Source organism: Lagopus muta, chromosome 2, assembly GCF_023343835.1.
Source record: "Lagopus muta isolate bLagMut1 chromosome 2, bLagMut1 primary, whole genome shotgun sequence".
Classification (NCBI taxonomy): domain Eukaryota; kingdom Metazoa; phylum Chordata; class Aves; order Galliformes; family Phasianidae; genus Lagopus; species Lagopus muta.
This window is the reverse complement of record NC_064434.1, coordinates 91,972,867-91,999,238: the sequence shown is the minus strand read 5'-3', so window position 1 is coordinate 91,999,238 and position 26,372 is coordinate 91,972,867. Positions and strand designations below refer to the sequence as shown.

General features: G+C 47.2%; 1 protein-coding gene across 2 annotated transcripts; it reads left to right on the top strand.

Moving 5' to 3' along the window:
- The first annotated feature begins 2,139 nt into the window (after positions 1–2,139).
- Positions 2,140–26,372, top strand: DUSP10 (dual specificity phosphatase 10). Of its 2 annotated transcripts, none has more exons than XM_048937945.1 (4): positions 2,140–2,269; positions 3,123–3,962; positions 19,648–20,022; positions 22,683–26,372. In XM_048937945.1, exons 2-4 carry the CDS (start codon positions 3,167–3,169, stop codon positions 22,946–22,948), a joined length of 1,437 nt encoding a protein of 478 aa, XP_048793902.1. In that variant the 5' UTR covers positions 2,140–2,269; positions 3,123–3,166; the 3' UTR covers positions 22,949–26,372. The 2 variants fall into 2 exon arrangements, with proteins under 2 accessions (XP_048793902.1, XP_048793903.1); XM_048937946.1 differs by lacking the exon at positions 2,140–2,269 and adding an exon at positions 2,670–2,932.

Below are 26,372 nucleotides of genomic sequence, written 5' to 3'. Positions count from 1 at the left end.
CACAGGCCTGCACATCCACGAGAATGTTAAAGTGCTTGCTGTGTGCAGAGCTTCCCCTGCCTGCTGCCAAGGAATACTGATGCTCTTTTTGACAGAGGTGAGATGCTGACAGTTCCATCTAGTACAGATGGAAACAGGGTGTGGTGGAAACTGGCCCTGAAAGCTAGTAGACAAGCAGCAGCTTACCATGCAAAGCCTCCACCATCAACAAATAGGTTAAGATGTTCTCTTAGGACAAACATTCAGAGTGACTTTATGATGGTTCTATTAGTTTCCCCTGCAGCACCAGCGAGCATAGGAGTACAGCAGGGCTGGTGGATGTGTTTCACTTTACAGCCTCAGTCTTGCAGGACTGGGAGCCTACACATGAACCATGGCATGCACAGCCCTGAGGCCAGATGCTGCTTGCTTTTGGGCAAAGGAACAAAGCTATGGCTTCCCCATAGGAATGGTGCTTGCAGTGAGGGTTTGGGTTTGCCCAGTCTGTACCTGCAGTATTTCTCACTGGGAGCCTGCTGGGCTCTCCAAAGCACTGTCCTGTGCTGCTAGACATGCCTCTCATGCATGTCTCTCTGCAGATCCCAGGCCAGCACAGTTGGATATTTGCTTCTGGGAAGGACACCGTGTGAAAGCAGGGTTTGCTCTTAGAGGATCAATAGGCTCTCTGGGCACAGGGTAGAGTGGATCTCACCCAGCTGAATGCTAATAACGGTGGCCTCCTCTCTCAGGGCTGCTGTTATCTATGCAGTTACCTTCCAATAGGGCTGATTTAAGTAATTCATCTTCCTGGTCTCTTTTTCAAGATAGGAGGACCAGTCTTTATCACCCCAAACTATGAAGCACTGCTGTGGCAGTGACTTCTACTGGGGTCTCTTCAAGCCTCTGGCTCACCAGCTCAGTTCCCCGCCATGGGGCCCTTCCTTTGGCTGCACCAAGGATGGGCAGAGTGAGGAATCTCACCCAGACCCTAGGAAATGGAACTACAGTCAAGTCTGAGCTGAGCATGGCTTGTAAAGGTCCTAGTGCAGCCACATTTAGAGTGCTGTGTCAGTTCTGGGCTCCTCAGTTCAAGAAAGACAAGATATCCTGGAGAGAGTCCAGTGGAGGGACGCAGAGATGATGAAAACCTGGAGCATCTTTTGGACAAGGAAAGGCTGAGAGACCTGGGGCTGTTCAGCCTGGAGGAGACTGAGAGGGGATTCTCATTGCTGTTTATAAATATCTAATGGGAGGAAGTCTAGAAGATGGAGCCAGGCTCTGTTTGGTGATACCCAGAGGCAGAACAAGGGGCAATGGATACAAACTGGAGCATACAAAGTTCCACATGAATATGGAGAAAACTTCTTTGCTATGAGGGTGACGGAGCACAGGAACAGGATGCCCACAGGGGCTGCAGACTCTCCTCTGGAGATACTCAAGACTCATCTGAATGCCTACCTGTGCAACCTGCTGTGGGGAGCTGCTGTAGGAGGGGTTTGGACCAGATGATCCCCAGAGGTCCCTTCCAACCCCTAGGAGGTGGCCTATCCTGCCAGGTATGTAGAAGTACATCTGTTTCGAAGCACCGTGTCAACGTCCTGTAGAGGAATTGAAATGTTGCTCTGTGTTGCCTTTGTTTAATGGTGTGAACCACGCTGTGGCTGCCTTGCCCAGCATCGCGGAGCACCTCGTGGTTATCTGACAGCAGCTCCCCGCTGCGGGGCAGGATGAATGGAGCACCTGTCTGCGGGCAGCGCGGGGTCTGTCACTCACAGTCAGCCTTCCTACAAAAACGCAAAGTCGCACGTGGCTTCCCTTCACTTTTCTGCAAAGAGCATCTCGTGCGGGCTCACGGTGGTTAGAACGGGACCATTGGCAGACGCATCCAGCAGAAGCCTCTTAGGCTCAACTCCACTCTACGTCATCGCCCCCCTTGAGATGTGCGGTTCCCGCTTCCCTCCGCCGCTCTGACAGCGCCGGGGCGCGAGAGGGGCGCGCGCCGCACGTCCGCGAGGAGCAACTGCCGCCGCGGGGCGCGAGCCGGCGCCGCGCCCTTCCGATTGGCTGCCAATGACATCACCCGCCCCGCCCCCTCCCCCGCCCCGCTGCTCGCCGATTGGTCGCCGGGGCCGCCCGTCACCTCCCGCCCCGCCCCCGCAAAGCCGTACATTTACGCGGTAGCAAAAGAGAAAGTAACGAGGATGGTGCGGGTGGCGCGCGGGGCGGCGGGCGCGAGAAACAGCGGCGCGGGGCCGCCAAGAAGCGGGACGCACCGGAGCGCGCCGCGCCGGTGAGTGCGGGCGGGCGGATAGCGGCGCGGGGCCGCCGAGACACGAGGGGTGGAGGTGCCGGGCCGGAGAATGAAAGTTTGGTTCTGCGCTGCTTCGGTTCGCTGCGGTTATTGTATGTTTTCTCCCCTTTCTTTAGGGAGATGAGCTGTTTGCCCTTTTATTGTTGTTTTTCTAAAGCGTGTCGGGCGGAGAGGCTCCGCTCTCGGTTATCCTTTTTCTGAACAGCGAAAGCATGAGGGATTTTCCTCTTTTTTTTTTTTTTTTTTTTTTTTTTAGGATTGCCCCCGGTCCGCCCGCTGCCCGGCTCCGTGCGTGGGGACGCGCGCAGAGTGGGGGGAGCCCCGCGGGCGGCGGGAGCGCTTGCGTTCCGCCAGGCTGCTCTGAACCCGGCGTTTCCTGCTTTCGGCGAGATTTTGTTCTTGTTTAACTCGGTGTTCAAGTTTGCAGCTGTCTCTGCGCGTTGAATCAAAAGCCGATTTCATTCCGGCTCGCTGGAAAAGTTGCACGTTGCCGCCGACTCGTCGGGCTGCGGGGGCTGTCGGCCCTTCGCTCGCTGCGGAGCGCGGTGCCGCCCGCCTCGCGCCGGGGTGTCCGAACCGCCCCGCACCGCCTGCGTGCTGACCGCGGCCTCCTCCCGGCGTGCTGCTCCGCTTGCTCTTCGCGTACGTGCACGTAGCGTTGCTGAGGGGTTGGGAAAGGTTGTTCAGCGAGCGGGCCGGGAGCCGTCAGCGTGGGTTGTGACCCGTGGGTGATGGGTGTCGGGGTAGCGATCCGTAGGTTTATGCGATGCGCTGATCTGTTTTCATCGCCTTTCTCCCCCCGCCGCTCTCCCCTCCCTTTCTTCTTTTGCAGGGGGATCTTGAGTTCTTCTTAATTTGCTAGCTCTCAGCCTCCTCATGCCTCCGTCTCCCTTAGACGACAGGGTAGTGGTGGCACTCTCGAGGCCGGTGAGACCTCAGGATCTCAACCTGTGTTTAGACTCTAGCTATCTGGAACCCGCCTCCTCCGCCGGCGAGAGCCGCCCCGGTCTGCTCGGCGCAGCCGTCGTGTCCCTCAAGACTGCGAATCTCACGTATATGCCCTCATCCAACGGCTCTGCCCGCTCCCTGAGTTGTGGATGCAGCAGTGCCAGTTGCTGCACTGTGGCAACGTACGACAAGGACGCTCAGGCCCAAGCCCACACCAGCACCAGCAGCGCAGCGGCCTCCCCGTCCTGCCCCGCCAACCAAATGGTCAACAGCAATGAGAGCGCCGGTGGCCTGAGCCCCTTGGGCGGGGTGGGCAGCCCGGTGTCGGGTGGCGGCAAGCAGCTAGCCAGCATCAAGATCATCTACCCCAACGACCTGGCCAAGAAGATGACGAAATGCAGCAAGAGCCACGCGCAGAACCAAGGGCCTGTCATCATCGACTGCAGGCCGTTCATGGAGTATAATAAGAGCCACATCCAAGGGGCTGTCCACATCAACTGCGCAGACAAGATCAGCCGGAGGAGGCTCCAGCAGGGCAAGATCACTGTCTTGGACTTGATCTCTTGCCGGGAAGGCAAGGACTCCTTCAAGAGGATCTTTTCCAAAGAAATCATAGTTTATGATGAGAATACCAATGAGCCGAGCAGAGTAATGCCTTCTCAGCCCCTCCACATAGTGTTGGAGTCCCTCAAGAGAGAAGGCAAGGAACCCCTAGTCCTAAAAGGTAATATTCCTCTTTGCTCCCCATGTGCTGTGCGAGCGTTGTGCCACACACCTTGCTGATGGTTGAGCTTCCAGCATGGCTGTGCACTTCTAGGAATGTCACTGTGCCTCAAAATACAGATGGCAAAGCATGTCTTCCATGGGCAGGTGGTGGAATGGGCCACTTGGCAGTGGTGGGGTGATTGCCTTCCTCTGATGGTTGTCCTTGAGTAGTGGTGGGGTGGGAGTTGAACGAAGGAGGAAGCGTGCTTCCTGGTGGCTGGCTGTATAGACAAAGAATTTCCCCCAGTGTTTTCTCAAGGTATTTATAGCCTGAGGGGCAAAGGTCCAGGAGAGTATACTTCACTTTTAGCTTGCCAGACTGACCTTTACTTAGCAGCTTTATTTTAGTCTATGTTAAACTCAGCTTCTAGGTGCTGGAGATAAGCAGAGGGAGAGCAAATGAAGAACGGTAAAGGAGACATTGCATCATTGACCAGCTGACAAAACTCAAGAATCAGTCCAGTCTTGCTTTAATGAAACAGGGTTAGAGTAATGGACAGAGGGAGCTGCCCCTTTAGAAAGTGGTCTGAAAGGGTAGTGATTATATGTGTGTGTGGATGCGTACTTTCTGTGTTGTTTTTTTTTTCCTTCTTTAAAGGCTGATTTTTAAATGTATTTTTACCCTATTCTTTAATATTCTGGGGAGGAACAGTCCCACTTGCCCTGAGGTAGCATCCAAGGAAGCTTCCCTTTCTTCCCTTTATTTTGTAGCTCCTATTAATAACTATGCTGCCCTCTATAAATCTCTTTGCCCCTGGGTATTTATGCCATTTAGAGGCATGGTTGATAGAGATTGGCTATGGTACCGCGAAACTACTGGAGGATTTGTCTGTACTTAATTCACTTGAAAACAGTAACTTCATAAATTGTACAGGAAAAACCAGCCTCCATGGTGTGGTGAATGTATGGGTTGGTCTGATAGTTTAGTTCATTTTCTCCCTTTATGTTCGTGGCCATCTAGGAGCTACAAGTCCAGTGCAATACTCCTCTTAGCATATGCTGTGGAAACTTAAAATTCTTCTAGCTCCAGAAAGCATGTAGTTGCAGTGCTGCAGGCTCCCAGTGTGCTGTTAGTGCCTGTCCTGTCATGATGATGCCCTGTACCTGCTCAAAAGGGAGAGGTGCTCAGTAGGGTAAGGTTACCTCTGAGGTTCTCTCTCTCTGATGGCAGTTATTCTGTTGCTCAGTCCTTACAGCTAGCCCTACAGCTTATACTGTGTGGTCTGCAGGTCTTCCTACCTTTAGAAAAGGGAGATGCTGAAGGTGTCTGTCTTCCATGTTTCTCTGTATCACTGAAGCTTCTACCACTTCAGGCTATACCTGGAGCGGGAGGCTGTGGGGCTGCTGGGCCCTGTGGGCAGTCTGTGGGCAGCCCTCTCTGGCCACCATTTCCTGGGTGCTGCACGGGGCTTGGCTGGGTGCTTGTGGGATTACTTGGGCTATTTTTGGTTTTCAGTTACTGAGAAATGTGAGCATCTGTTTCGAAGACCTGCTTAGGAGAAATCCCCTCCCTGAACTTCTTCTGCCAACAGATCTGGGACTCTGCAAGTAGACTCTGCAAGTACACAAAGGAAGCATAAATCCCTTTTGGTTTTTTGGGTGTAAGAATTGGCTGGACCAGGGCAAGCCTCACCTGGGGAAATAAGTGCTCCTGCCATCACCTCACTTTCCTCCCTTCTCAGAGGAGGCTCTAATGGAGCTCCCTTCCAGCCTAGGCCACTCTATGGATCTGCGAGTTCACTGTGTAGTAGAGCAGTGCTTAGGAAGTCTCTGCCTCACTTTCTGAGCCTGAGGAGCAGTGCTGGCCATGCAGTTGTTCATTTTCCCCCTGTCAGATAGCATTTTTTCCATCACGCCCCGGCAGGCCAAACACTAACGCCATATGTGCATGCAGGCCCGTGGCTGCAGACACCAGAATGAAACCAGAGATAGCTCTTTGCCACTTCTTTTTTTTCTTCTTTCCCCTCCTTTTTCGAGTGGTTTTTCTTGCTTGCTGTAATCCACTCCTAATTTATGGCCAACCCATCTGATGCCTGTGTTGTGTTTGCAAACACTGGTTGCTAACCTAGCCGGCCAAGTTTATGTCCCCCTGATCCGGTGCCACGTTCTCCATCTTTGGTGCTGCCTGTCAGCCCGCGCTGCTCTTTGCGCGCTGCGGTGTCACGTTGTGGGGCGAACCCGATCGGCAAACCCAGGGTTGGGTTACGGCCCCGGCTTACTGCTGTCCGGCAGCAGCGTGGCCCTCGGTGTATTTAGGGTTAGGTGCCCTACTCTTTTTAAGCACTGTTTCCAAAGGCCACACGGCTCTATAGATAAATGTATGGACGGAGTGCCTGACTAGGCTCAAGTTAAAAAGAGGTTGTCTGATTTATTTTTAATGTAACAGACTGACATAAACTGATGCTGACAAGGGAGCACTGGGCTTTACAGGGATTTTGAGAGCTGTGTGCCTCCCTTTGTGTCTCCTTGCTACTTCCTTTAATATGGAGTGTCATTTTCAATTAAGCTCTTCAGAAGCAAAGATTTGCTCTGTTCTTTGTTCAGAAGGCACAGCAGCATTTAGAAGACTGACATGACTATTTCATTTCTTACCAAAAAGGTATCGTGTTCTTCACGTTGCTGTTACATGGGCTTTAGCAGCCTAAGCGATCAAGGGCTGAAGCTGCTGCTCGGTTGTATACAAAATATGAAGAATTCCTGTTTCTCCCCGTGTGCTCACAGCTGTTCTTGTTAGACCACGGTGTTCCATCCCTACTGAAACCTAAAGGCTTCTTTGTGTGGATGTGTCTTTTTTTGTCCAGTACTGGGATGAGGAGGTACAAACAGTGATCACATTCGCCCTTCCTGCTTGATGATGGCAAAGCTGCGTTTCTTCCCAAGTTGGCTCAAAGGCCCAGTGCGCACTTTGCTACCCAAAGCCCAGCAGCACGTTGTGGTGGGACAGTCGTGGGGTAGCAGCAGTGTATTTCTGCCTTACTGGAAGAATTTGCCATCCATGGGTGCATTAGCTCATAGTGAAAGTGGCTTGCAGTTTTGGGCTTTTTGCATGCTTTAGTTTGCTCCTGGGACATAAAAATAGGAAGTGGGGAATGCTTTGGCATTCAAATGAAAAGTATTATTTTACACAGAGTGAAGTGTTTAGGTTTGGAGTTGAGTGTCTCCTTTCAAGTTAAATTAAATCTACAAATGAACCAAAAATGAGAAAGTGTAGTGTCTGTGCCAAAACATTTCAACAGTTTTTTCTTTTTTTTTTTTAAATGAAAAGAGCTGCCTTTGTCTCCCTAGCCAGTCTCTGGTGGTATTGGCTTCACCTTACCCATCTTCCTCTGCCTTGGAGACCCAGCTGTAGGAGCCTCATGAACCCACAGTTGCCTTGGGCTCAGTTTTTTTAAAAACTCTTCTGTTTGATTGAGGGAAAACCAATCCAGATCAAAGGTCTGATGTGAAAATTTGCTAATAATCCCAGTTTTCCTCTGTGCTGTGAAGTGGTGACTGGAGCGCTGTACGGGGCTTGGGGAGGAGCGGAACAGTGGTGATAACGCGTAGTTACTTCTCTGTTCTTGTTCCTGATTTGAGGAGCTTTTTTAAAATCTGGTTTGCAGTCTTCTCATTGCTTGTCTAACAGGGACGTAAATTAAGTGGCTGGGTCTCGTTATAGCAAGGAGCACAGAACCTGCCAGCAAACCACTTCGTGCTCACTGCTGTGGTCTAAGAATAGCTTCAGATCTCTTACCAGCGCTGAAGTCACCTATCAGAGAAGTTGAAACAACTACAAAGGGACTGAGAGACCTATAAAAGGAATAAGCTCCTGCTTTACGTTGTCTCGTGTTAACTCAAAGGGCTGTGATCAACTGCCTTTGGAATACCTGATGTTTTCATAATCTGTTGCAAACACATGATTTATTATTATTATGTAATCCAGCAGTGCCAGTGTTACTTTAAGCCCTAATTGAATTACACTGCAGAAGCACATTGAAGAGTAGAACTTGACACAACGGTCAAAAAATCCAGCTGTCCAGCAAATATGTGCCTGGCGCTTATTTCCACTGGAGATCTCCACTGAATAATTATTAGGTCATGGTTGAAATAGGGAAATGTGTATTTTTAAGTGTTAAGTAATGCGTGAGATGCATCCAGTGTGTTTAAAATGTGTTCCCTGTGTGCTGCAGAGGAAATCTGGCCTCATCAGTCACTGGGGGAAAAACTGCTGCTGCTTCTTCATGGACAAAGATTTCACCTTTGGTTTTCAGAATCTGATTGCAGGAGCTCAAATATGTTTGTCAGTAGTAGTGTTTGAGGTTTCAGAAGTTGTCAACTAATGCACATAGGCCTCTATCTTTTTAGGATCTATTCATGCCTTTTTGTTTTTTTTTCCTCTTAAACAACAGCTGATGTTTGTTCTTTTTTACTATGCTTAGGAGCCTAAACGTTTTTAAATTATCTTTGATTTGCAGCACCTCTGAAGTGGGGGATCAGTCACTTGTCTTTAGGCTACGACTGTTTCTTTACTCTATGGAAAACCATATTACAATTTCTTATTTACACCAGCAACGCTAAAGTTACAAAATGACACGAATGGGAGCAGCATTCCCATAGTCTTACAGAATTTTTTCTTAAATATTTAGTGTAAGCTTGCAGAGCTGTAGAAGTCATGCTCTGTGAAGAAAAAGAACACTGTTAATCTACTTAAAAGACCTAATGCTTTGTCACTCTGTGCAAAAATAAGACCACGCGTGGTGCCTTGGCCTTGTTGGGAAGTTGCTGGTGGGCTTGGGGAACATTGGCTGCAGAGAATACAAGACTGACCTCAATATGACAACTGACTGTTGCCTGAAGCTTGGTGTCTAGCTGTTCAGCTGGATGTGATGAGAGCAAGCTGGGGAGAGGTGACCTCTTGAGCACTGCACCTGCTTGCTTTAGCTGGCAGGGCCTTCAGGGGTTTTCACTGTGAGCTATGGTCTTAGCGTGATGAATGTGTTGACAGTAGTTGGAGTGGTAGAGCTCTAGTGTGCACCAGTGCCTTTGAGACTTGGCTGGGATGGAAAGCCAGCCAGCAGTCCTGGCAGTGCCCCTGCATCCCCTATGTGGAGGCAGGGAGGGATGCTGTTAGGACAGGCTCACCTGGAAGACCACTGCCCCTGCTTTCAAAATGTCTCAGTGTGGTTATTTCTGCAGCTGGAACGTCCCGGGGCAGTCACGGTCTGTGCTGCATGTTCAGCTGATGCTTTATGCCCCAGCAGCTTCAGCAGTGAATCTGTGGGGATTTTTAATGCCTTGTGACTTTTCAGTACAGGAAACTGCTTCAATTAATATCTGTGATGAAGGCAACCTCGTGCCTGGAAGCATCACAGTCCACTGGAGATGGTTGCAGTGCATCCTCCTACTGCTGTGAAAGCTGCTGGTTCCCCAGGAGCATGCGACCTCCAGCAGGTGGTCTCAGCATGGCTCTGGACTTGTACAGCATAGATTCACAGAGTAGTAGGGGTTGGAAGGGACCTCTGGAGATCATCTAGCCCAACCCCCTGCTAAAGAAGGTTCCTGATAGGAGATAGCAGCTTTTTAAGTGCTTAAAGGACAGAGGAAGATAAGCAAATTCCTTTCCTGCGTGGTGCAGAAAAGGGGATGACTAGATACCAGGGCAGTCTCAGGGCAAGGCGAGCTCTGGCCAAGGCCACACAGTGGTCATTCTCTCACTTTTTCCTCACACAATAGGCTTGCTGTGAGACCTTGGACGAGTCATTTTAATCTGTCTCGTTATTCTGTTCCCTGCACCATTTGTAACACTGAGCTCATCTCTTACTTAGATCACCAATTAAGTGTAGTGGACCCAGATCCATCCACAGTCACAGCAGTGCTCTGAAACAACGCATCTCTCTTGTGCAGAAAGTGGGAGAAAGAATAACAGGCACCCTTTTTGCTTCCTCCCTTAGCAGCACATCCTTTCTAATGTACATTGTAGGTTCTGATTTGCCTGTTGACATTTTTGTTGATTTAAAAACCTCAAGGTTCAGTTTTATTTCTCTGTTCTGGTGAACAGATTATCTCCTTGCTAAAAGGAGCCACCGTGAGCAGCTTAAGGTCTGGAAGGAGCACAAGCTTGTCGTCTCCTTCCACTTGTTTTTAGTGGTGCCCCTAAGAACACATCACTACTCCCACATTGACCTGAGCCGGCAAGTCTGCAAGGAGCCACCAGTGCCTTGTAGGAAAGGAGTATATAAACAGGAGGGAGAATTAGTGCTTACGAGGGTGGATAGGGGGAGGATGGGGGGAATGGTTTTAAACTAAGACAGTTTAGGTTAGATATTAGGAGGAGGTTTTTCACACAGAGGGTGGTGACGCACTGGAGCAGGTTGCCCAAGGAGGCTGTGGATGCCCCATCCCTGCAGGCATCCAGGGCCAGGCTGGATGTGGCTCTGGGCAGCCTGGTCTGGTGGTTGACTTTCAACACCCTGCACGTAGCAGGGGGGTTGAAAGTACATGATCATTGTGGTCCTTTTCAACCCAGGCCATTCTATGATTCTCCCGGAGGAAGAGCCTCCTATTGCTGCCGCTGCTTGTCCCTACATGAATTACTACTATATTTATTAAAAAGAAATACATACTTTTTTTTTCCTCCCCATATATATATTTGCAGTGGTTTTAAGAGATTAGGAAAGTAAGTGAGAGAAGCTTGCTAGTTGAATTGATTGTTGCCAGTTTATGATGCCAGAGTGAGATATTGGGGCTTAAGTAAAGCAAGTGGCCAGTAATGTTTTAAAGCAAAAGCTCTTGGTAAAGCAGTTGACTTGTATTATGCTAGTGATGGACTCTAATTCATCTTGGCCATCGTAAGATACTTGAGTTTTGTCTGTAAACACTCAATGTGATTAACCTCAAGGCAAAGGAGGTGGTGGAGTCTCCTTCTCTGGAGATGTTCAAGACCTGCCTGGATGCCTACCTGTGCAACCTGGTGCAGGGAACCTGCTTTGGCAGGGGGTTGGACTCGATGATCTCTGGAGGTCCCTTCCAACCCCTACAATTCTATGATTCTGTGAAACCATTGTATTTTTTTCAGTATTTTCCTCTTAGTTCTGTAAGGCAGTATTACGTCTCTATCAAGGAATAATATACTACTTTTGCCTCCTGTAAAGTACTGTTGTTTATTTATGTGTAGAGGCAAGACATAAGTTAGTTTTGATCTAGCTGAACACATTCCTTGTTTGATCGCTGTTTAATTCTGGCTTTTCTAAGTATAAGTTTTCTCCTTCCCTTGATGCTGGAGTGTAGGTTCTAGCCATGCTTCCTTGTCTATTAGGACTGTTGTGCAATGCTGGGTATCCTGATGGCCAGGATGGAGTGAGCTGCCAGGTGCTCAACCTTGTAGCACTGGCTTAGGTGCCAGTTGGGCTGGCCCTGGTGTTGGTGGCAGTGTGGGGACTGCCTTGCATCTCACTGCTTCTGGTAGTTGGCTGTTCTGGAGAGTGTGGCACTAGGATATTTCAAGGCAGCTTCCTTTACTGGATATGAAGAAAACTTCATATGCTTTGAAGCAGATTGCTGGAAAGTGTCAAATCAGTGCCAGATACAATTTGTACTCAAAAGGAAGGATTTTTTTTTTTTTTAAGAGGTTTTAGATCCAGCAGGAATGGATGGCATTCATTGGTGTGTTGTAGCAGAACCCTGCTTTCCTTTCACACTGTTGCAATGTGTTGCTGGTGTTTCTGATGCAGAGGAGCAGTGGTTTGGGCTGGAAAGGAGCCTGCATTCATTCTCAACAGAAACAGAGCAGCTTGCTCGGTTGCTGGAGTGAAGCTGTCCTGAAGAGGTTGCCCTTAAAAGGGTAAAATGAATAAACAGATGACTGAACCATGAAAATGTCAGCCTTCTCTAAAACTTGCTAATTAAACAGAAACGTCCACTCATACACACCCAGGATTACAGACGTCTGAAACTGTGCTGAGGCCCTTCTCCCTCTTTGGATGCACCGAGCCTGCTGTGCTGTCTTGGTCCTCATGCATCCCAGAGCCTGGAGGTCCCATCCATTCTGCCTCTGTGAAAGCAGACTTGTAACTCTTTGTCAATATAAAACCATTTGTGGTATCTTTATAGCATGAATAGTTTCTGTTCCCTCCCCCATCACTTCCCCTGCCTCCTTTATACATAGCTTTAGCATTTCTTGATGACCTTTTTGTTAATATGATTTCCAGTGGGAGCATTTCGCAGTAGAAGTATGTATTCCTTCAGGGCTTATGCTGACATTTCCAGTGATTATTTAATTGGACTTCATGTTAGTTTAAATCCCCATGGGAGAGCATACTTTTGCTATGAGAAGTTGTAAAGTGTCTAATTTTGAGTTTCTGCTATAAATGTTTGCCCTCCAGGGAGGGCAAGTCCAAACCTCATCTGTCACAGCAAAATTGTCACAGTTTGGGATGTAGGACTTAATTTCTTGTTCCAAGTTACACTCTTGTATAGCTTGAGCTCCTCCTCTTACCTTTCTGATCACTCTCTGAGAATAACAGAATGCTTTGAAGGATGCTGTCCTGTGATGTGTCCCTCTCTCCTGTGAGTGTTCTTTTTTATATTTTATTCTAAATGGACAAACTCGATGCTTACTCAATGCATAGGGGACTTCCAGTTGCAAAACTGGAACTTCTTCTTCAGTTCATATGTGTGGTGACTTTAGGAAGGGCTGGTAAGTTGTCCAGAAGCACTAGTGGCATCTCTTAGGAGAACTGGCATGGAAGGTATGTTGCTTTCATAGGTGGCTTGGGTGTCCAACTTCTGTTTGAAACAAAGCTGTTTAAGACAAAGAAACAAAACAAAACCAACCCTCAAGCTGAAATCCCAAGAAACATTCCCCAGTAGCAGTTTATATTTATATATCATACATATATATATATATATATATATATATATATATATACACACCACTATACATATAGCTTGTTTCTAATTAGAACTAGTATGGATGACCTTGTGCTTTCTCACAAGAGAAAAAGCAATGGGACAGCTAGCAATGTGAAGAAGCAAGTCATATGTTCAGGTGTGGATTGTATTGTGGATGAAAATGTGGTGCAGAGTGAGTGGTAGGCATGATGGAAGGAAATGAGTGGAGCTGGGCAGAGCCTTTGTCTTTTGGCAGAGGGCAGTGCCTTCGGTGACCTCTCTCCTGCACACCTGGAATGTGTCCTTCAGGGCAGTGAGTTGCTCTGTTCCTGGTGTGAGGTACTAGAGCAAAGTAGGTGAGAGCAGGTGCTGCAAGAGGCCAGCAGGAGAGGATATATGGTGGGTGTGAGCCACAGCAAGTTGAAATTAGAAATAATACGCAAATGCATGCACGTGTGCCTCGATGCTGGGAGACAGGTAATTCTTTTTATCTGGTCAGACTCTCAACCTTTCAAGGGGGTCTCAACGCAGTTGGGTCAGGGATGTGTTTGTAACTTCTCTGGGTTGGAACTCATCAATGAAACAGCATCTCAGGGTTGTTCCCACATGGAAAAAAACTGCCCTCACAAGTTCTCTGGAATGCCAGGGCTTGCTTTTTTTGGGTATTTTTGTTTTGCTTTGTTTTGAAGTCCCATTGGCAGCTTGATTAGAGGGAGAGACTAGATTAGATTGAGTGTATCAAAGTGGAAGCTGTCCTTTGTGAACTATGTTTACTTTCACTTTTTTGTTGTTTGTTTAAAGTTTAATCTTTTGCAGCAAGGCTGATGCCAAATGCCATGTGGGTGATGGGGAAAGAAGCCCTGCAATGGGTGGTATGAACCTCCTGCAGACAGGCAAGAAGCCTGCCTGTAGGTCTGGAAGGGAGACGTAACTCGCGTGTTGGTGACCACATGAATGCAAAAATCTTTAGTTATTTATATCTATGTGTTCTCCCACCCTCAGTTCTCCAAAATCAATGTTGATTCTTGAGACCATTGAGGATGCTTACATTGCGAAAGGATGGTGAATGAGGTTTCTGTTCTGAATAGCTAAGTATGGTTGCAGTTATGTTTTGTTTTGTTTTTCTTTCTATTATTTAACAGCAGAAAAGTACGGGAACAGTCTTAGCATCATTGTATCTCCTTGTACCTTGACTAAATTGAGATGTCAAGTGGGCTTGATGCCTCAGTCTCCATCCAGTCTTTTTTATGAAAACAAGCAAAACTCCCATAGTTTTCTTGAAGTCAAAGGAGCTAGTTCTAATTTTGTTTGAATGTGGTTTGACAGGTCCCCACTAGTTATGAGAGAAGAGAATCATCCTGTCATCTCTTCCTGCTGAGTGGGCTGAATACAGCATCTTCAACCACAGCACAACCCTTGAGCTCTCCCCAGCAATGAGCGTGAACCTGGCCATGCTGAGGGGAAGGATGTCTGTCTTGGATAACAGGAGCACTCCTGCCATGCTAGAGTTAGCCCTGTTGCTCCAAGAGGTGTGGGATGTGCTGTTCTCAATAGTGTCCTGAGCACTGCACACCATGTAGGCTTAGCCCTGCTTGAGGCAAAAGCAGAGGAAGGCTGAGGGAGTACTGCAGGAGAAATGTGGAGAGAGAGCATAAGGGAAGTCCCCTTCTGTGTCATGTGATGGAGGTAGGACTGATGGAGCTCTGGTTGGGTTAAAGCCCAGGTTCAAGGCCATACATTTCTGCAGGGCACGGGTTGGTATTGTGAAGACATGGTCCCGGCGGTTGTCCCATCTTGAGAGTAGTTTTGGCCACGACTGGCAGAGAGCTCTGCTTCAACCTGTAAAGCTGCTTTTCCCTTGGGGAAGGAAGCGAGCTGTGATAGATTCGGTGCTGAAAGCGCACCCAAGCATGCAGAGAGGATACGCAACAGCACGACCCAGATGAGCTCATGCTTGCTAGCAGGTGCCTCAGCACACCCTGCACATGCAGTGAGAGTGGGGGGGGTGGGCCAGGGCCAGACTCTGCTGCCCACCTGGGGTGGCACAGGCTGGGCACCCCCAACCCACAGCACACCTCTGTTTGTATGAGCTCAAGTCACGTTTGCTTAACCTTGAGGCATCCTGCACTTTGAGTTGACTTGACACAAAGTCATCTGTTCATTAATAACACAGAAGCAGTTTAATTGTTGTCTTAGTGGAAAAATACATGAGACTGTCATCAGCTGTTGCTTCTGGCAATGGTTTCTGCAGTAATGTAAATAAATGAGGTCACAGGTTTAAAGGAACAGGCTGTACTTGCACAAATTCAAGGCGTCATCTTAAACAGATACGCACCAATTGCCCGAATGTCTTATATTGTGGTGCTGTGCTCGTGCCACAAACGTTAGCTGCTTAAAACAGTAAGATTTTGACCTCAAACACATTTAGCTGTAGGACTCAGTTTGTTGTGTAGGTCCTGTCACTGTCACACAGAGCAGAGCTCAGCGCTGCCCTCCGCTCCCCGTGAGGAGCTGCAGCCACCATGAGGCCTCCCCTCAGCTCCTCTGAGCAAACCCAGCGGCCTCAGCTTTTGTCACACACCTTGTCCTCCAGGCCCTTCTCCATTTTTCTAGGCCTCCTTTGGACACTCTCTGATACATCTTTTTCTGATAATTCACAGCCCTATGGGATTTCTGCTTTTGTTGCATGTGAATTTTGGTTTGGTGGTTTTGTTATGTTTGTGGTTTTTTTTTTTAGGTTGCTTTGTGGTGTTGTAATTGAGGATGAGTGGATCCAAAAATCCATCTGAATAGCTTTCAAAGCTGTATAAAAGGTCTGTTTGTCTGTGGGGATCACGTGTTCTGTCTAAATGTGGATCCCGCATCTGCAATCTGTCATGTATAAAAAAATGTTCCTGCTGTAACTGCAACAGGTATTGCTCTGTCAGGGCTTTTTGTGCTGCTTGACTTTGCCTAAGCTGTCCCTACTGTGGGAGAGGAATCAAGGTAACTTTACTATGGGGTACGAATCTCTTTTGAGGTAGGAAATATGTTAGCTCTACTGAAATGTATCACAAAGCAAACCCTCGCTTATATAGAATTACAGAATATCCTTGTGGAAGGTATCCACAAGGATAGAGTCCAGCCCCTCACTCTAGACAGAACCACTGATAAAGAGGTATTGCAAAACATGGAGAAGGAAGGTGGGTGTTAATGTACTCCTTGCCTATTTTTTTCCAGTTTTCTTCCCTTATAAATCCCTTGCACAGAACGTGTATAGATAAAATATGTTGGTTTTGCTTTCTGTAAAGATGGCTGTTCCTATTATGAGGTCACAGTCTTTGCAAAACTGGTAACCATGTTTCTACCACACATTTTGTGTCTGCTTTGAATTATGCGCTCCTTTTCATGATGGCAAATGACAGCTGCTACTTGGCATGACTTCTGTGCTGTTTGCCACTGCTTGATTTGCTCTGAGCTCTGGCTCCTGCCCAGCTGCTCACCTGGCCTCGAGAGCACAGGGTGGCTTCAGAGCTGGGAATATGCCCACAGCTGCTGCGTGGCGGGGGTCCGGGAGGCATCATGCAAAATGTCTGTGGGCAGGTGGTTGCAAAAGGCCTGAGCAAACAAGTATGAATAGCTGGAGTGTATACAGTGCTGATTTGAAGCTTCCTAAAAGTTATGACATCTCAGACAATCCCTAGCCTGTGGTCATTCACTAACTGTTCTGGCAGGACAGAACGGTGGAATATTTCACACAGCTCATGCAGTGATAACTGCAAACATCTCTGGCCCTTCACATCAGTGGTGAGCAGAAGCACTGCCTGCTGATGCCTTCGCTATATTGCAGGGCAGACTGTCTGCTTCAGAGGTCCTGCTTCCTTCATTCCTTTCCTTATAGGAAAAAAGACTGAATATCCAAGTGTGCTGGACATCCTTGCATGCCTGTTGCTTTGTTTGGGTGTGGGTAGGTTCAGGCTCCCTGACAACCTGCTCAGCAGCTGTTTTGGAGCAGCATGTGGGATGTTCTCTGTATCCGTGTGAGGACTGTCAAACTGGCTGGATGGTTCAGGCTTTTTACCACACTCTGGTTATTAAAGCTATGTGATATCTTTGAAGATGGAGAAGATGGTTTACAAGCATAGCATTCTGTAATGGTGTAGCTGGCATGTCTGCTAGCATTTTGCTTAGTCAGTGTGTTGCGCCCAAGAATTTGAATGGAGGTGTGCACACAGCTGCTTGTGAGCCCCATGGCTGGAGCTCAGCACTACCGTGCATGCCACTGGTTCTTCCCAGTGGATGTATTGCCTGTCTGCTGCAGCTGCAGTGGTGAAGGCTTTCTGTATTACAGTTAGCAGCTGAAAATCCGCTTTTAAAACTCAGCTTGCTTGTGTGCTGGTGAGAGGCTTCTCACCGTGTGTTGTGCCACAGCCCATTTTTACATTTCTTTTCCCCTCTATGTCTACATCTTGTTGCATCCTTTCTGGATGCCCGTTCTTGTCCATTACTCCATTGGTTGGGTGTCTGAGGCAGTTCAGGTTAGTGATCTTATTTATATAACTGGTGTCCTGGGAGGGAGCTTATTGTAAGTTCTCCAACTCTGCTGTGTGCTTAGGGTGGCTGGTGAAGGGTGATGTCATGAGTGCAGCTCTGAAGAGTGCTGAAGCAGTGTGGTCCTACATCCACCTGTGGCTGCTGGCTCCCAGAAGGCTGTGGCGGAGGTGGAAAGTGAGAACTGACCCCAGGGCCACTGGAGCTGCTTATTCTTAGGACTGGTTCTTGGGGATCCCCACGAGTTCTGGGTGTTGTTTGAACAGTTATTTAAGCTGAATGGATTGCTTGCCTGTGCAAAAGTGGTGTAAGTGTTGGAGTAGGGTTGGGTTAACTGGAATGTGGTCAGGGTTCAGCCGTTTGCTTAGGCTGTTGGTTTGGGTGAGCTGGCAGATGGCATCATCACGGTGACCCTGGTCTTCTTTGTTGTTCTTGAGCAGCCTGCAAAGACTTTTCAGCCTCCATAAAGACTGGGTGGTGTAGTTTGCAGTTGAGCTCAGACTTTTGTCCTTGCCTTTTCTTCTGTGCTGTGCCCTGTTATAACAGCTTTGTGAACAGAGATTGCTAAGGCAGATGTTTTTGTGCTTTGTCCGGTAAACTGCAGAAACAGCTGAAGATGAGCATGTTTTTGAGGCATGGGAAATATTCTGCATTTTGAGAGTAATTCATGGGTTTCTGGGAAAGTTAGTTACTAGCAGTATGTGAAGGACAGGAGGAAGGTGAGCTCAGACAGGCCCAAGGACTTCTGTAGCATGCTGCATGCATCCTGGTGTCCATCCAGAAGTGCCCCATGTGGAGGCAGTCAGACCTGTCAGGGTTTGGTTTGTGCTTCCTTGTCCCATCTTCTGGTGTGTGGCCATCATCTGGTTTTGGTGCTGTCTGAACGATGGGAACTCACCTGCCATTGTGCAGAGGAGGGGACTGAGTTGGGGGATTGCTTGAGAAGCGGAGAATACAGGAAAGGAAGCAATAAACCTCCTTTGTGCAAAGGGTGGAAGGCGTTACGGCCACCTGCCTTCAGCAGAAGGACCCAGGGCTGCCTGCATATTGTGAGCCTCCAAAGAAAGGTTTGGGATTTAGAATTCACCCCTGTCATAGAAGTGAGGTCTAACTGTGCTTGTTTCCCTCTTGTTGGCCAATTGCAGGAATATAGATAGTGTACATGGGTTGTAGCTGGGCTTCTCCCTTCTCAAAGCTGACTGTGGCCTGGTGGGGGGCACTAGTGCTATCAGATACAAAGATGGGTGTCTTTCTGAACCAAAGCCTGCGTGATGGCTTTAAAGTCTTCCTTCTGCTAGATCACTGTGAAAGAGCATGGAAAAGGCGAATAACCTTTTAGAAGGAGGGGGAAAAAAATAGCAGGATGGTGACATTCAGCATTTGTTTTGGCTGGTGTAACTCTTTCTAGTAATCTACATGTAGCTTTCCCCTTCCTGGAATTTTTTGGCTTTTATTTAACAAAGTGCAGTTGAGCCCAAGCACTTGGCTGGTCTCAGCACAACATGTGGCCCCATGTATCCTGCTCCAGCAGAAACCCACATGTCTGTGGGTGGCAGGGGGGTATGGCTGCCCTTCTCCTCCTGCCCCTCTCTTCCCAGGCGCGGAGGCGAGCCACCTGTTAACATTACATCATTGGCTCCCAAGAACGCCGTCGTACCAAAGGCCCCAAACAAAGTGGTTCTTCTTGTATTGTTTGCGCTCAAAGAGCTGATGTCATGCCAGCTGATGTCATTGTGTGCTTTGTGTAATTGCTATGGAAACTGGGCAGGTGGGGAGCCCAAGGCTGATGTAATTGCCGAATGAGGTGTAGAAAGAAGCTCTGCTTTTCTTCCTAGTTCTGCAGAGCTGCCCTCCTGGACGGGGGGCGGAAGGGGAAGAAAAAAGAGGGAAATTGCTGCTTGAAAAAGCCAGCAGTGTGACTTGCAGTAGAGCTAGGGGAACATGAGCCAAAAAAGTGACTTCTCCCTTCCCCCTCAAGCCCATTTCCCAATCCATATTAATGTCCTAAAAATAACCTGCTAGATATATTCAAGCAACTGGGACAGAAAAGGCAGAGCTGTTTGCCCCATGTTAGGCAGGCACCTTGGTTGTTGTTACATTTCAGGGTTTGGCATTGCTTTGTCAGACTACGCGGGCATGTGCTGTTCTCAGGAGTAAAGGCTGTGAGGCTGCATGCTGTCCCCGAGAGCTGCGGTTGCCCCCTTAGAGGTCTCTAACCAAAATATCTGCTTGGTCTCTCTTCCCAGGAGGACTCAGCGGTTTCAAGCAGAACCATGAAAACCTCTGCGATAACTCCCTCCAGCTGCAAGAGTGCCAGGAGGGGGGAGGCAGCGGTGCATCCGCAGTGCCCCCCACACTACCTCAGTCCATCCCCACCACGCCAGACATTGAGAATGCCGAGCTCACCCCCATCCTGCCCTTCCTCTTCCTCGGAAATGAGCATGATGCTCAGGACTTGGAGAAAATGCAGAGGATGAACATAGGCTATGTAATCAACGTGACCACCCACCTGCCCCTGTACCATTACGAGAAAGGCATGTTCAACTACAAGCGGCTCCCAGCCACTGACAGCAACAAGCAGAATCTCAGGCAGTATTTTGAAGAGGCTTTTGAGTTCATTGGTAATTATCCTTCACTGGAACTACTTTCTCCCCACTCCCCCCCTCCCCTCACCTATTACAAGAATCTGGAATGAATTTTATGCTTTGCTAACTACCCTGAAGGCTGTGTAAGGTCACATTTACTTTTGTTTAGATTGTCAGAAATACTGAGCACCTCATGTTTCTGCTGATTCTCATTTCTGGCACATCTGACTAAGTAGCCCAGAGGTACAATTTTATCCATTGATAGCTATGCCTACCTCTAACCCTCCAAATTTGGGTCTTTTCCACCCCTGCTTCTCCCAGCTGAGATTTTTGTCATTCCCTCTTTGTGATTCCTTTGCATTTCCTAGTCTTCACAGTGGCTTCTAGCCAAATTTTTATAGTAACTATTTTTAATGACAGCTGAGTCTTCCCTAACTCAGTTTTATGAGAGAAATGACAAACTTTCACACTCCGCTTATTTTATCATTAGATTTGTAACTTCAGTGTATGTGTGGGTGAGTGGGTAGCAGTGAAAACTAGTATTAATAAGCTTCAAATTCCTGTAGGCTGTGAGACAGTTCACTGTGAAAATGCAGCTCCATCTGAAATTGGGGATGTAGCTGAGGAAATGAAATTACTGTGTCAATCTGAACCTCGCTGTGATTTACACAGCATATACCTCATCCAGTTTGGTTGGGGGGGCTGTGCCTTCAGCTCTGGTCATCTCTATTAAGCCCAGACAGTCGTTTTAAGTGGAGCTGGTCATTGAGAACATTAAGTAATACTGAAAGCTTGTGAGGACCTTTCCTTGTTCTTCTCTGTATATTCATGGGCACAGCTTCCTGCAGTGTACACACAGAGCTCAGCCTTTTGCAGCACTGTGGATGTCTGCTGGTGTTTATCCAGTAGCAGTTCACGTGTTTAGACGTTTCCTGAAACATCCTGGTGTTGGGGAGGAACCATGGCTGTGATTTTTTTTATTTTTTATTTTTTTCCTCTTGCTGATGCTGGGCTAATCTTATTATCAATAGTTTGGGTTTGGTAGTGGAAGCCACGATGACAAAAGCTTACTTCTTTGCCACATCACAGCTTAGGTCCTTAGCTGACCTCATGGACTTATTGAAGTGGACTCGGGGCTGTCTTCCTTGGTTCCTGCTTTCAAAAATAGACTGTTTATGGCTCCTGGATGAGAGCATCTGCACAGCTCCTGTGGAAATTGAGCCTGCTTGAGCTGGCTCTGTGGGGTGCGCTTGAGCTCACCAAGGATCCAGCCCTGGTCATGCAGCTGGGGCCTAGGGTGAGAAACCCAGGCTTAGCATATTCTGGTCCCATCTGCCTTGGTGCTGGGTCTCGGTGCTTTTGGCTGCTGCTGGTTGTGGCTGTGTTCTGGTTAGCAGGAGATCATCATGCAGTGTACGTTATTTCAGTGAAGGTGAGTAAGCAGAACACTGCTTGTACTGTAGTTTTGATGGCAGGCAGCGTTAGTACTCAAATACAACTCAATGTTAGAACTCAACAACTCAAACTCTTAAGTTACAGACTGTATGTTTTTTTTAATTGGTTTGATGACCTTACTAAGGGCAGAGAAAACAGACTCACTCTGAAAACATTTAGAAAGTGTTTTGAATCCCATTTTGCTTTCCTCTTCAATAATTATAGCTTGAGGGGCTAGCTTTGTTTTTAATAAACAAATATTTCTCCATTGAGGTTTTTCTCCATAGCAAATTCAGCTAGCTGGGAGAGTAACTAGTCAAAGTTTTGCCTCCCTCAGGGTAAGCTTTTTAAATTTCATTTGAGACAATAGGGAAATACGTAAACAGTAGATCATTGGCATGTATCTATTTAAACAAATTAGAAAACGAACATAAGTTTAGTTAAGATTAAGGGCATAGGAAGTGCAGCTCAAAACGTGTGTTTAAAAAGTGTTTGGAGTTTTGAGTTTCTTAAATACTGGCTGATAGAAACATAGAATCAGCTTCCTTTAAGTTTCCGTAATACAGGTGTAACTTGTAAAATAAGATGCACTTTACTCTCTGTGGGATTGGATTCACACCAAAACCTGTAAGCTAAATTCATCTTCTCCTCCAGATTAATAAAAGGAAGTAGTACACTGAAATGTCACATCTTGAAAGCTTTAACTTCCATTTTCAAAGTAAGCTGTGGGAAATGAAGATGCCATGGCAGTGACTTCCTCCTCTTTCCTGGGTCCTGTGCTTCCAGGAGCTTTTTTTGCTCTTGCATCTGTCTGTGTAGATGATATGTTTTGATGGAGAGCACATGTACATCTGACTGCACGTGTGTGCTGTCCTTTTCCTCTTTCCCCTCGTTCTTTCCTCACTGCTCCTAGAGAGATGTTTGGGAAAGGTAACCTTCGGCAGAATGAGGTGCTCCAGTTGTTAAGGGGCAGAGATGATGACAGTAGCCTTTTCACACAATGAAAGTGATTAAAATTGGGCTGGGAGGCAAAGATTCAGTTGAAACAGCCAGAGTTTGCTGTGTAAACTGGCCTGTGTGCTTCACGTGAAATACTTTGATTCCCTAAAGGAGGGTGGACTAGAGAGGAAGAGGAGGAGATGCTGCTGTGCTTCTAGCCAAATAGAGTAACTTTTCACATCGAGTTACTTTTCACTGCACTGAGCTTTGCTAATTTACTAAATAGCAGAAATCTTACTTTCTTCTGTTGTTCTTGTTTTCAGAGGAAGCCCATCAGTGTGGAAAAGGTCTCCTCATTCACTGCCAGGCCGGAGTGTCCCGATCTGCCACCATAGTTATTGCGTACTTGATGAAGCACACACGCATGACCATGACGGATGCCTATAAATTTGTAAAAGGCAAACGACCAATCATTTCCCCTAACCTTAACTTTATGGGGCAGTTACTGGAGTTTGAGGAAGACCTAAACAATGGCGTCACACCGCGAATCCTCACACCAAAGCTGATCGGTGTAGAAACTGTTGTGTGATGGTGAAGCTGCAAAGAGGTGGTCAATGAAGGGGTTAGCCTGTTCTTCACCTGATTTAGGGCAGTGAGGGGTGGGCTGTGGGGTTTTTTTGTTTGTTTTTTTTTTTTTTTTTTTTAGCTTTTGGGTGGGGAGGGAGTTGCAGCAAACTTTTTGTGAATTAAAAACCTTTTTTTGTAAGGAAAGGTTTTTAAAAGAGATCCAAGAACTTGGCCATGTTTGGGATGCGGTTGTGATTTCCTTCCCGGGCACTGATAGAGCAGAGAAGCTTTGGAGCAAAAGGAGTACTTTTTAAAATCCAAAAGCCAAGAAGAAATATTGGGCTTTTCTTTTGTTGTTGTTTGTTGGTTGGTTGGTTTTTTCCTCCTCCTCCTCTCCAGCTACTCGTAGAGTTTATGGCTAAGTAGTCTGTGCAGGTTCATAGACTGAAGAAACCTAAGTTGAAGACAAAACACAAACAGCCAAAATAAAGCGGAAAAAACTTGCTGAAGCATGAGGGCCTTCGTTCCGCAAAGGCGTTGCTACAGATCACCTAGCAAATGGCTCACTGACGCAGAGGAGATCAGAGCAGCTTAAAAAGTCTGCAGGCACTTTTCACACTCCTGACTCAAACTAAAGAAGATGGAAAAAAAAAAAGTTTATTTGGCGTGTTTCATGTTCCAGTTCTATTTTTCTATTTTGGGGTGTAAGGTTTTAACAGAAAGGGACTTTGATCATTCTATGCCATATGCCTTCACTGGCTTCTTGTGCAATAATAATTTGGGATTTGTTTTGAGTGTTCAATCCAATTAGAGTTGGCTGCCCACTAATAAGAAGATAATTTTTAAAATCTAATAGTGCTACGGCAGCTGGCTTGGTTCAGAAGGGATAAGTGAAAGCAATTATTTTGTTCCTTTATATGATTTTGATCCTAGTTACAGTGCCATAAACCTTGTTACATATGTATATCAGAATGTACAAAAATCGAGAACGAGCAAAGTTTATTTAAAAATATTTTTCGCACAAAATATTGGTGTGTTTCAGTTGTCTATGTAAAAGAAATTTGATTATAAAAGCAAAAAATCCTTTGGGAAATGTGTGTCCTTTTATTTCTTTAGCAGTTTTCCATTTGCTTCTGTCGGATGGGCTTTTGGTTGTGCTTGATTTTTTTTGGGGGGGGGGAGGGAATTGTTTTTGTTTGCTTCTTCTTTTGCAGTGTACAATGCCCATTGACAAAGCTGATACCTGTTGTTTGACATCCCTTCTTCAGTGTCCTGTTCCTGTCCTCTGCTGGTGGAATGTGTTTTCTTTATTTCTTGCTGTACTCTTGCATCCCTTGCTTTCAGTAGCCATGTTTTTATCTCCTGGAAATACATTGAACTTGGAGCTGTTCAGATGAATTTGCATGACTGGGGTGGGCTTTCTGGGACAGACCTACAGCTCAACAGTTATTAAAAAAAATAAGAAATAAACATTTTTCCAATGATTCCTTTTCATCTTCCTGCAATTAGCTTACCTTCTGTGTTTCAGAACTAGTTTCTAGAGAGAGATGAGTATCCTTCTATTTGTTTGTTTGTTTTTTTTCCCCTGGCATCTCCAAACCCTGCTCCTTTAGCAGTTCCATGATCCCTGGTCCTGCTGGAATTTTTCCTTCTCTTTGCCCGCTTTTCTTTCATCCTTTCCCTTTTCCAGTTGTGTCACTGTTAAGTGTGGTGTGTATCGCAAGGCTTCTGCCCAGCAATGTCCCTTAGGCGGCTGACTTCTTTTGCTTTCATTGTTTGTCTTTTATTTTTTGTTTAAATTAATGGTATGGTATAAACTGATCTCCTCCAGACTGTTACCAATTTAAAATTTGTTTTAGCCTATAATGAGCTAAAAAAAAATTTCTCGTACGATTCTGTTGTGCAAGCTGATATATCCCAGGAAACCTCGTAGCTGTGAAGGTTTTTCCTAGGTGAAAACCAGCGTGGACTGAACCAAGATTAAAACAGGACCTGTCAGAAAACTTATGTATAATCACATTAGACATGTATATTTTTGTGGACATTTTACTTAAAATGTTGTTACTATACCGATATTTTCTTGAAACGTATCCCTTTATTAAATTATTTTTCTACTGGAACTGATTTTTTTTCTTTCCTATGGTTGGTCCCTTCAGTGAGATGCCCTTGGCAGGGAGCATTACCCAGACTTCAGGCTCCAGCTGCTGTGAGTTGAGGAGAGCATGCTGCAGTAGAAGACATCCCTCCCTAAAGATGGGCTCCTTGCTTTGCTGTTGGGCTCAGCCTTTTTCAGCTGTTCTGCATGAACTGCAGATGGCTGCACCTGGGTCAAGTTGTGAGCGGGCAGAGAGGAGGTTAAGAAAGCTCCTTGCTGCTTGCAGCTCTGTGATTCAGAGGAAGGGAAAGAGCAGCAGGGCTAGCTGAGATTGTAGCTGCCTGCATTACTGGCAGTAGGATCTGCATAATGATGCTGGGGTTCTACAGAGCAAGTGGAGTACACAATGTAGGATGTGGCAGTCTTAAGCCTAAGGGGAGCAAAGAAAGACTTAAATTCAAGATGAGTCTTCAAGGCCTTTTGTTTGCTGGTGCCTTGATCCTGCCCTCCATTTCCTTTGGGGAAAAGACAAGTCTGAAGTCCTTGTCCCACCCACTTGGCAGATACAGGCTACGAGTGCTTCAAGATGGAACAGTCATGGAGGCAGCATCTTGTATGGTCACAAGGTCTGCCAGCCAGTGGTTGTGGGAAGGTTCAAAAGCACTCCCAGGAGCTAATGGGGCTGAGGCAGGAGCTGTGAGGGGTGTAGGAAGGCACCCAGCAGGCTGGGAGCACATAGGGCTCAAGGCCTGACTTGGTGCAGCAGGGCTGGCTCTGGGCCATGTGCTCCCAGCAGACTTCTGAGGAAAGGGAGATTCAGTGGGGAGGGCAGAAATAAATTACCTCTTGGCAGAGTTAAGGAGGCAGTCAAAATTATGAGTGGCTGATGGCTGGCTCATTAGCAGATGTCTATTTTCGTGTAGCCTGTTTGCCCTCTTATAGGTGCACAGGTGTTGACCAACATCGGGTTTACAACAGTGGGAGCACAGCCTGACACGAAGGGCTGATGGGAGAGCCAGGGATTGCACAGAGTACAGCTGGGCATTCTGCTGGCAGTGGAAGAAGATGGCGCAAATCATGCTGCGGTCTCATGCTCTCTTGCTGCCAGCCCGCAGGTCCTCTTGCTGGTGAAGGCAATGTTGGCCAGTCTGCTCAGCTGAGCACCACGGCTGCTGAGGGGCTGCCTTCCTCTTAACAGCCACTGCGTTTCTTCAGGCACCCTGAAGGGCTCCTGGTTTGATTTGATCATTGTCCAGGCAGCATTTCTCTCCAAAAGGCCAGAGACAAAAGCTTGCAGCCAACCCGTGCTTAGAGCTATTCTGTTACTGGGCAGGAGACGTTGGGAGGTGAA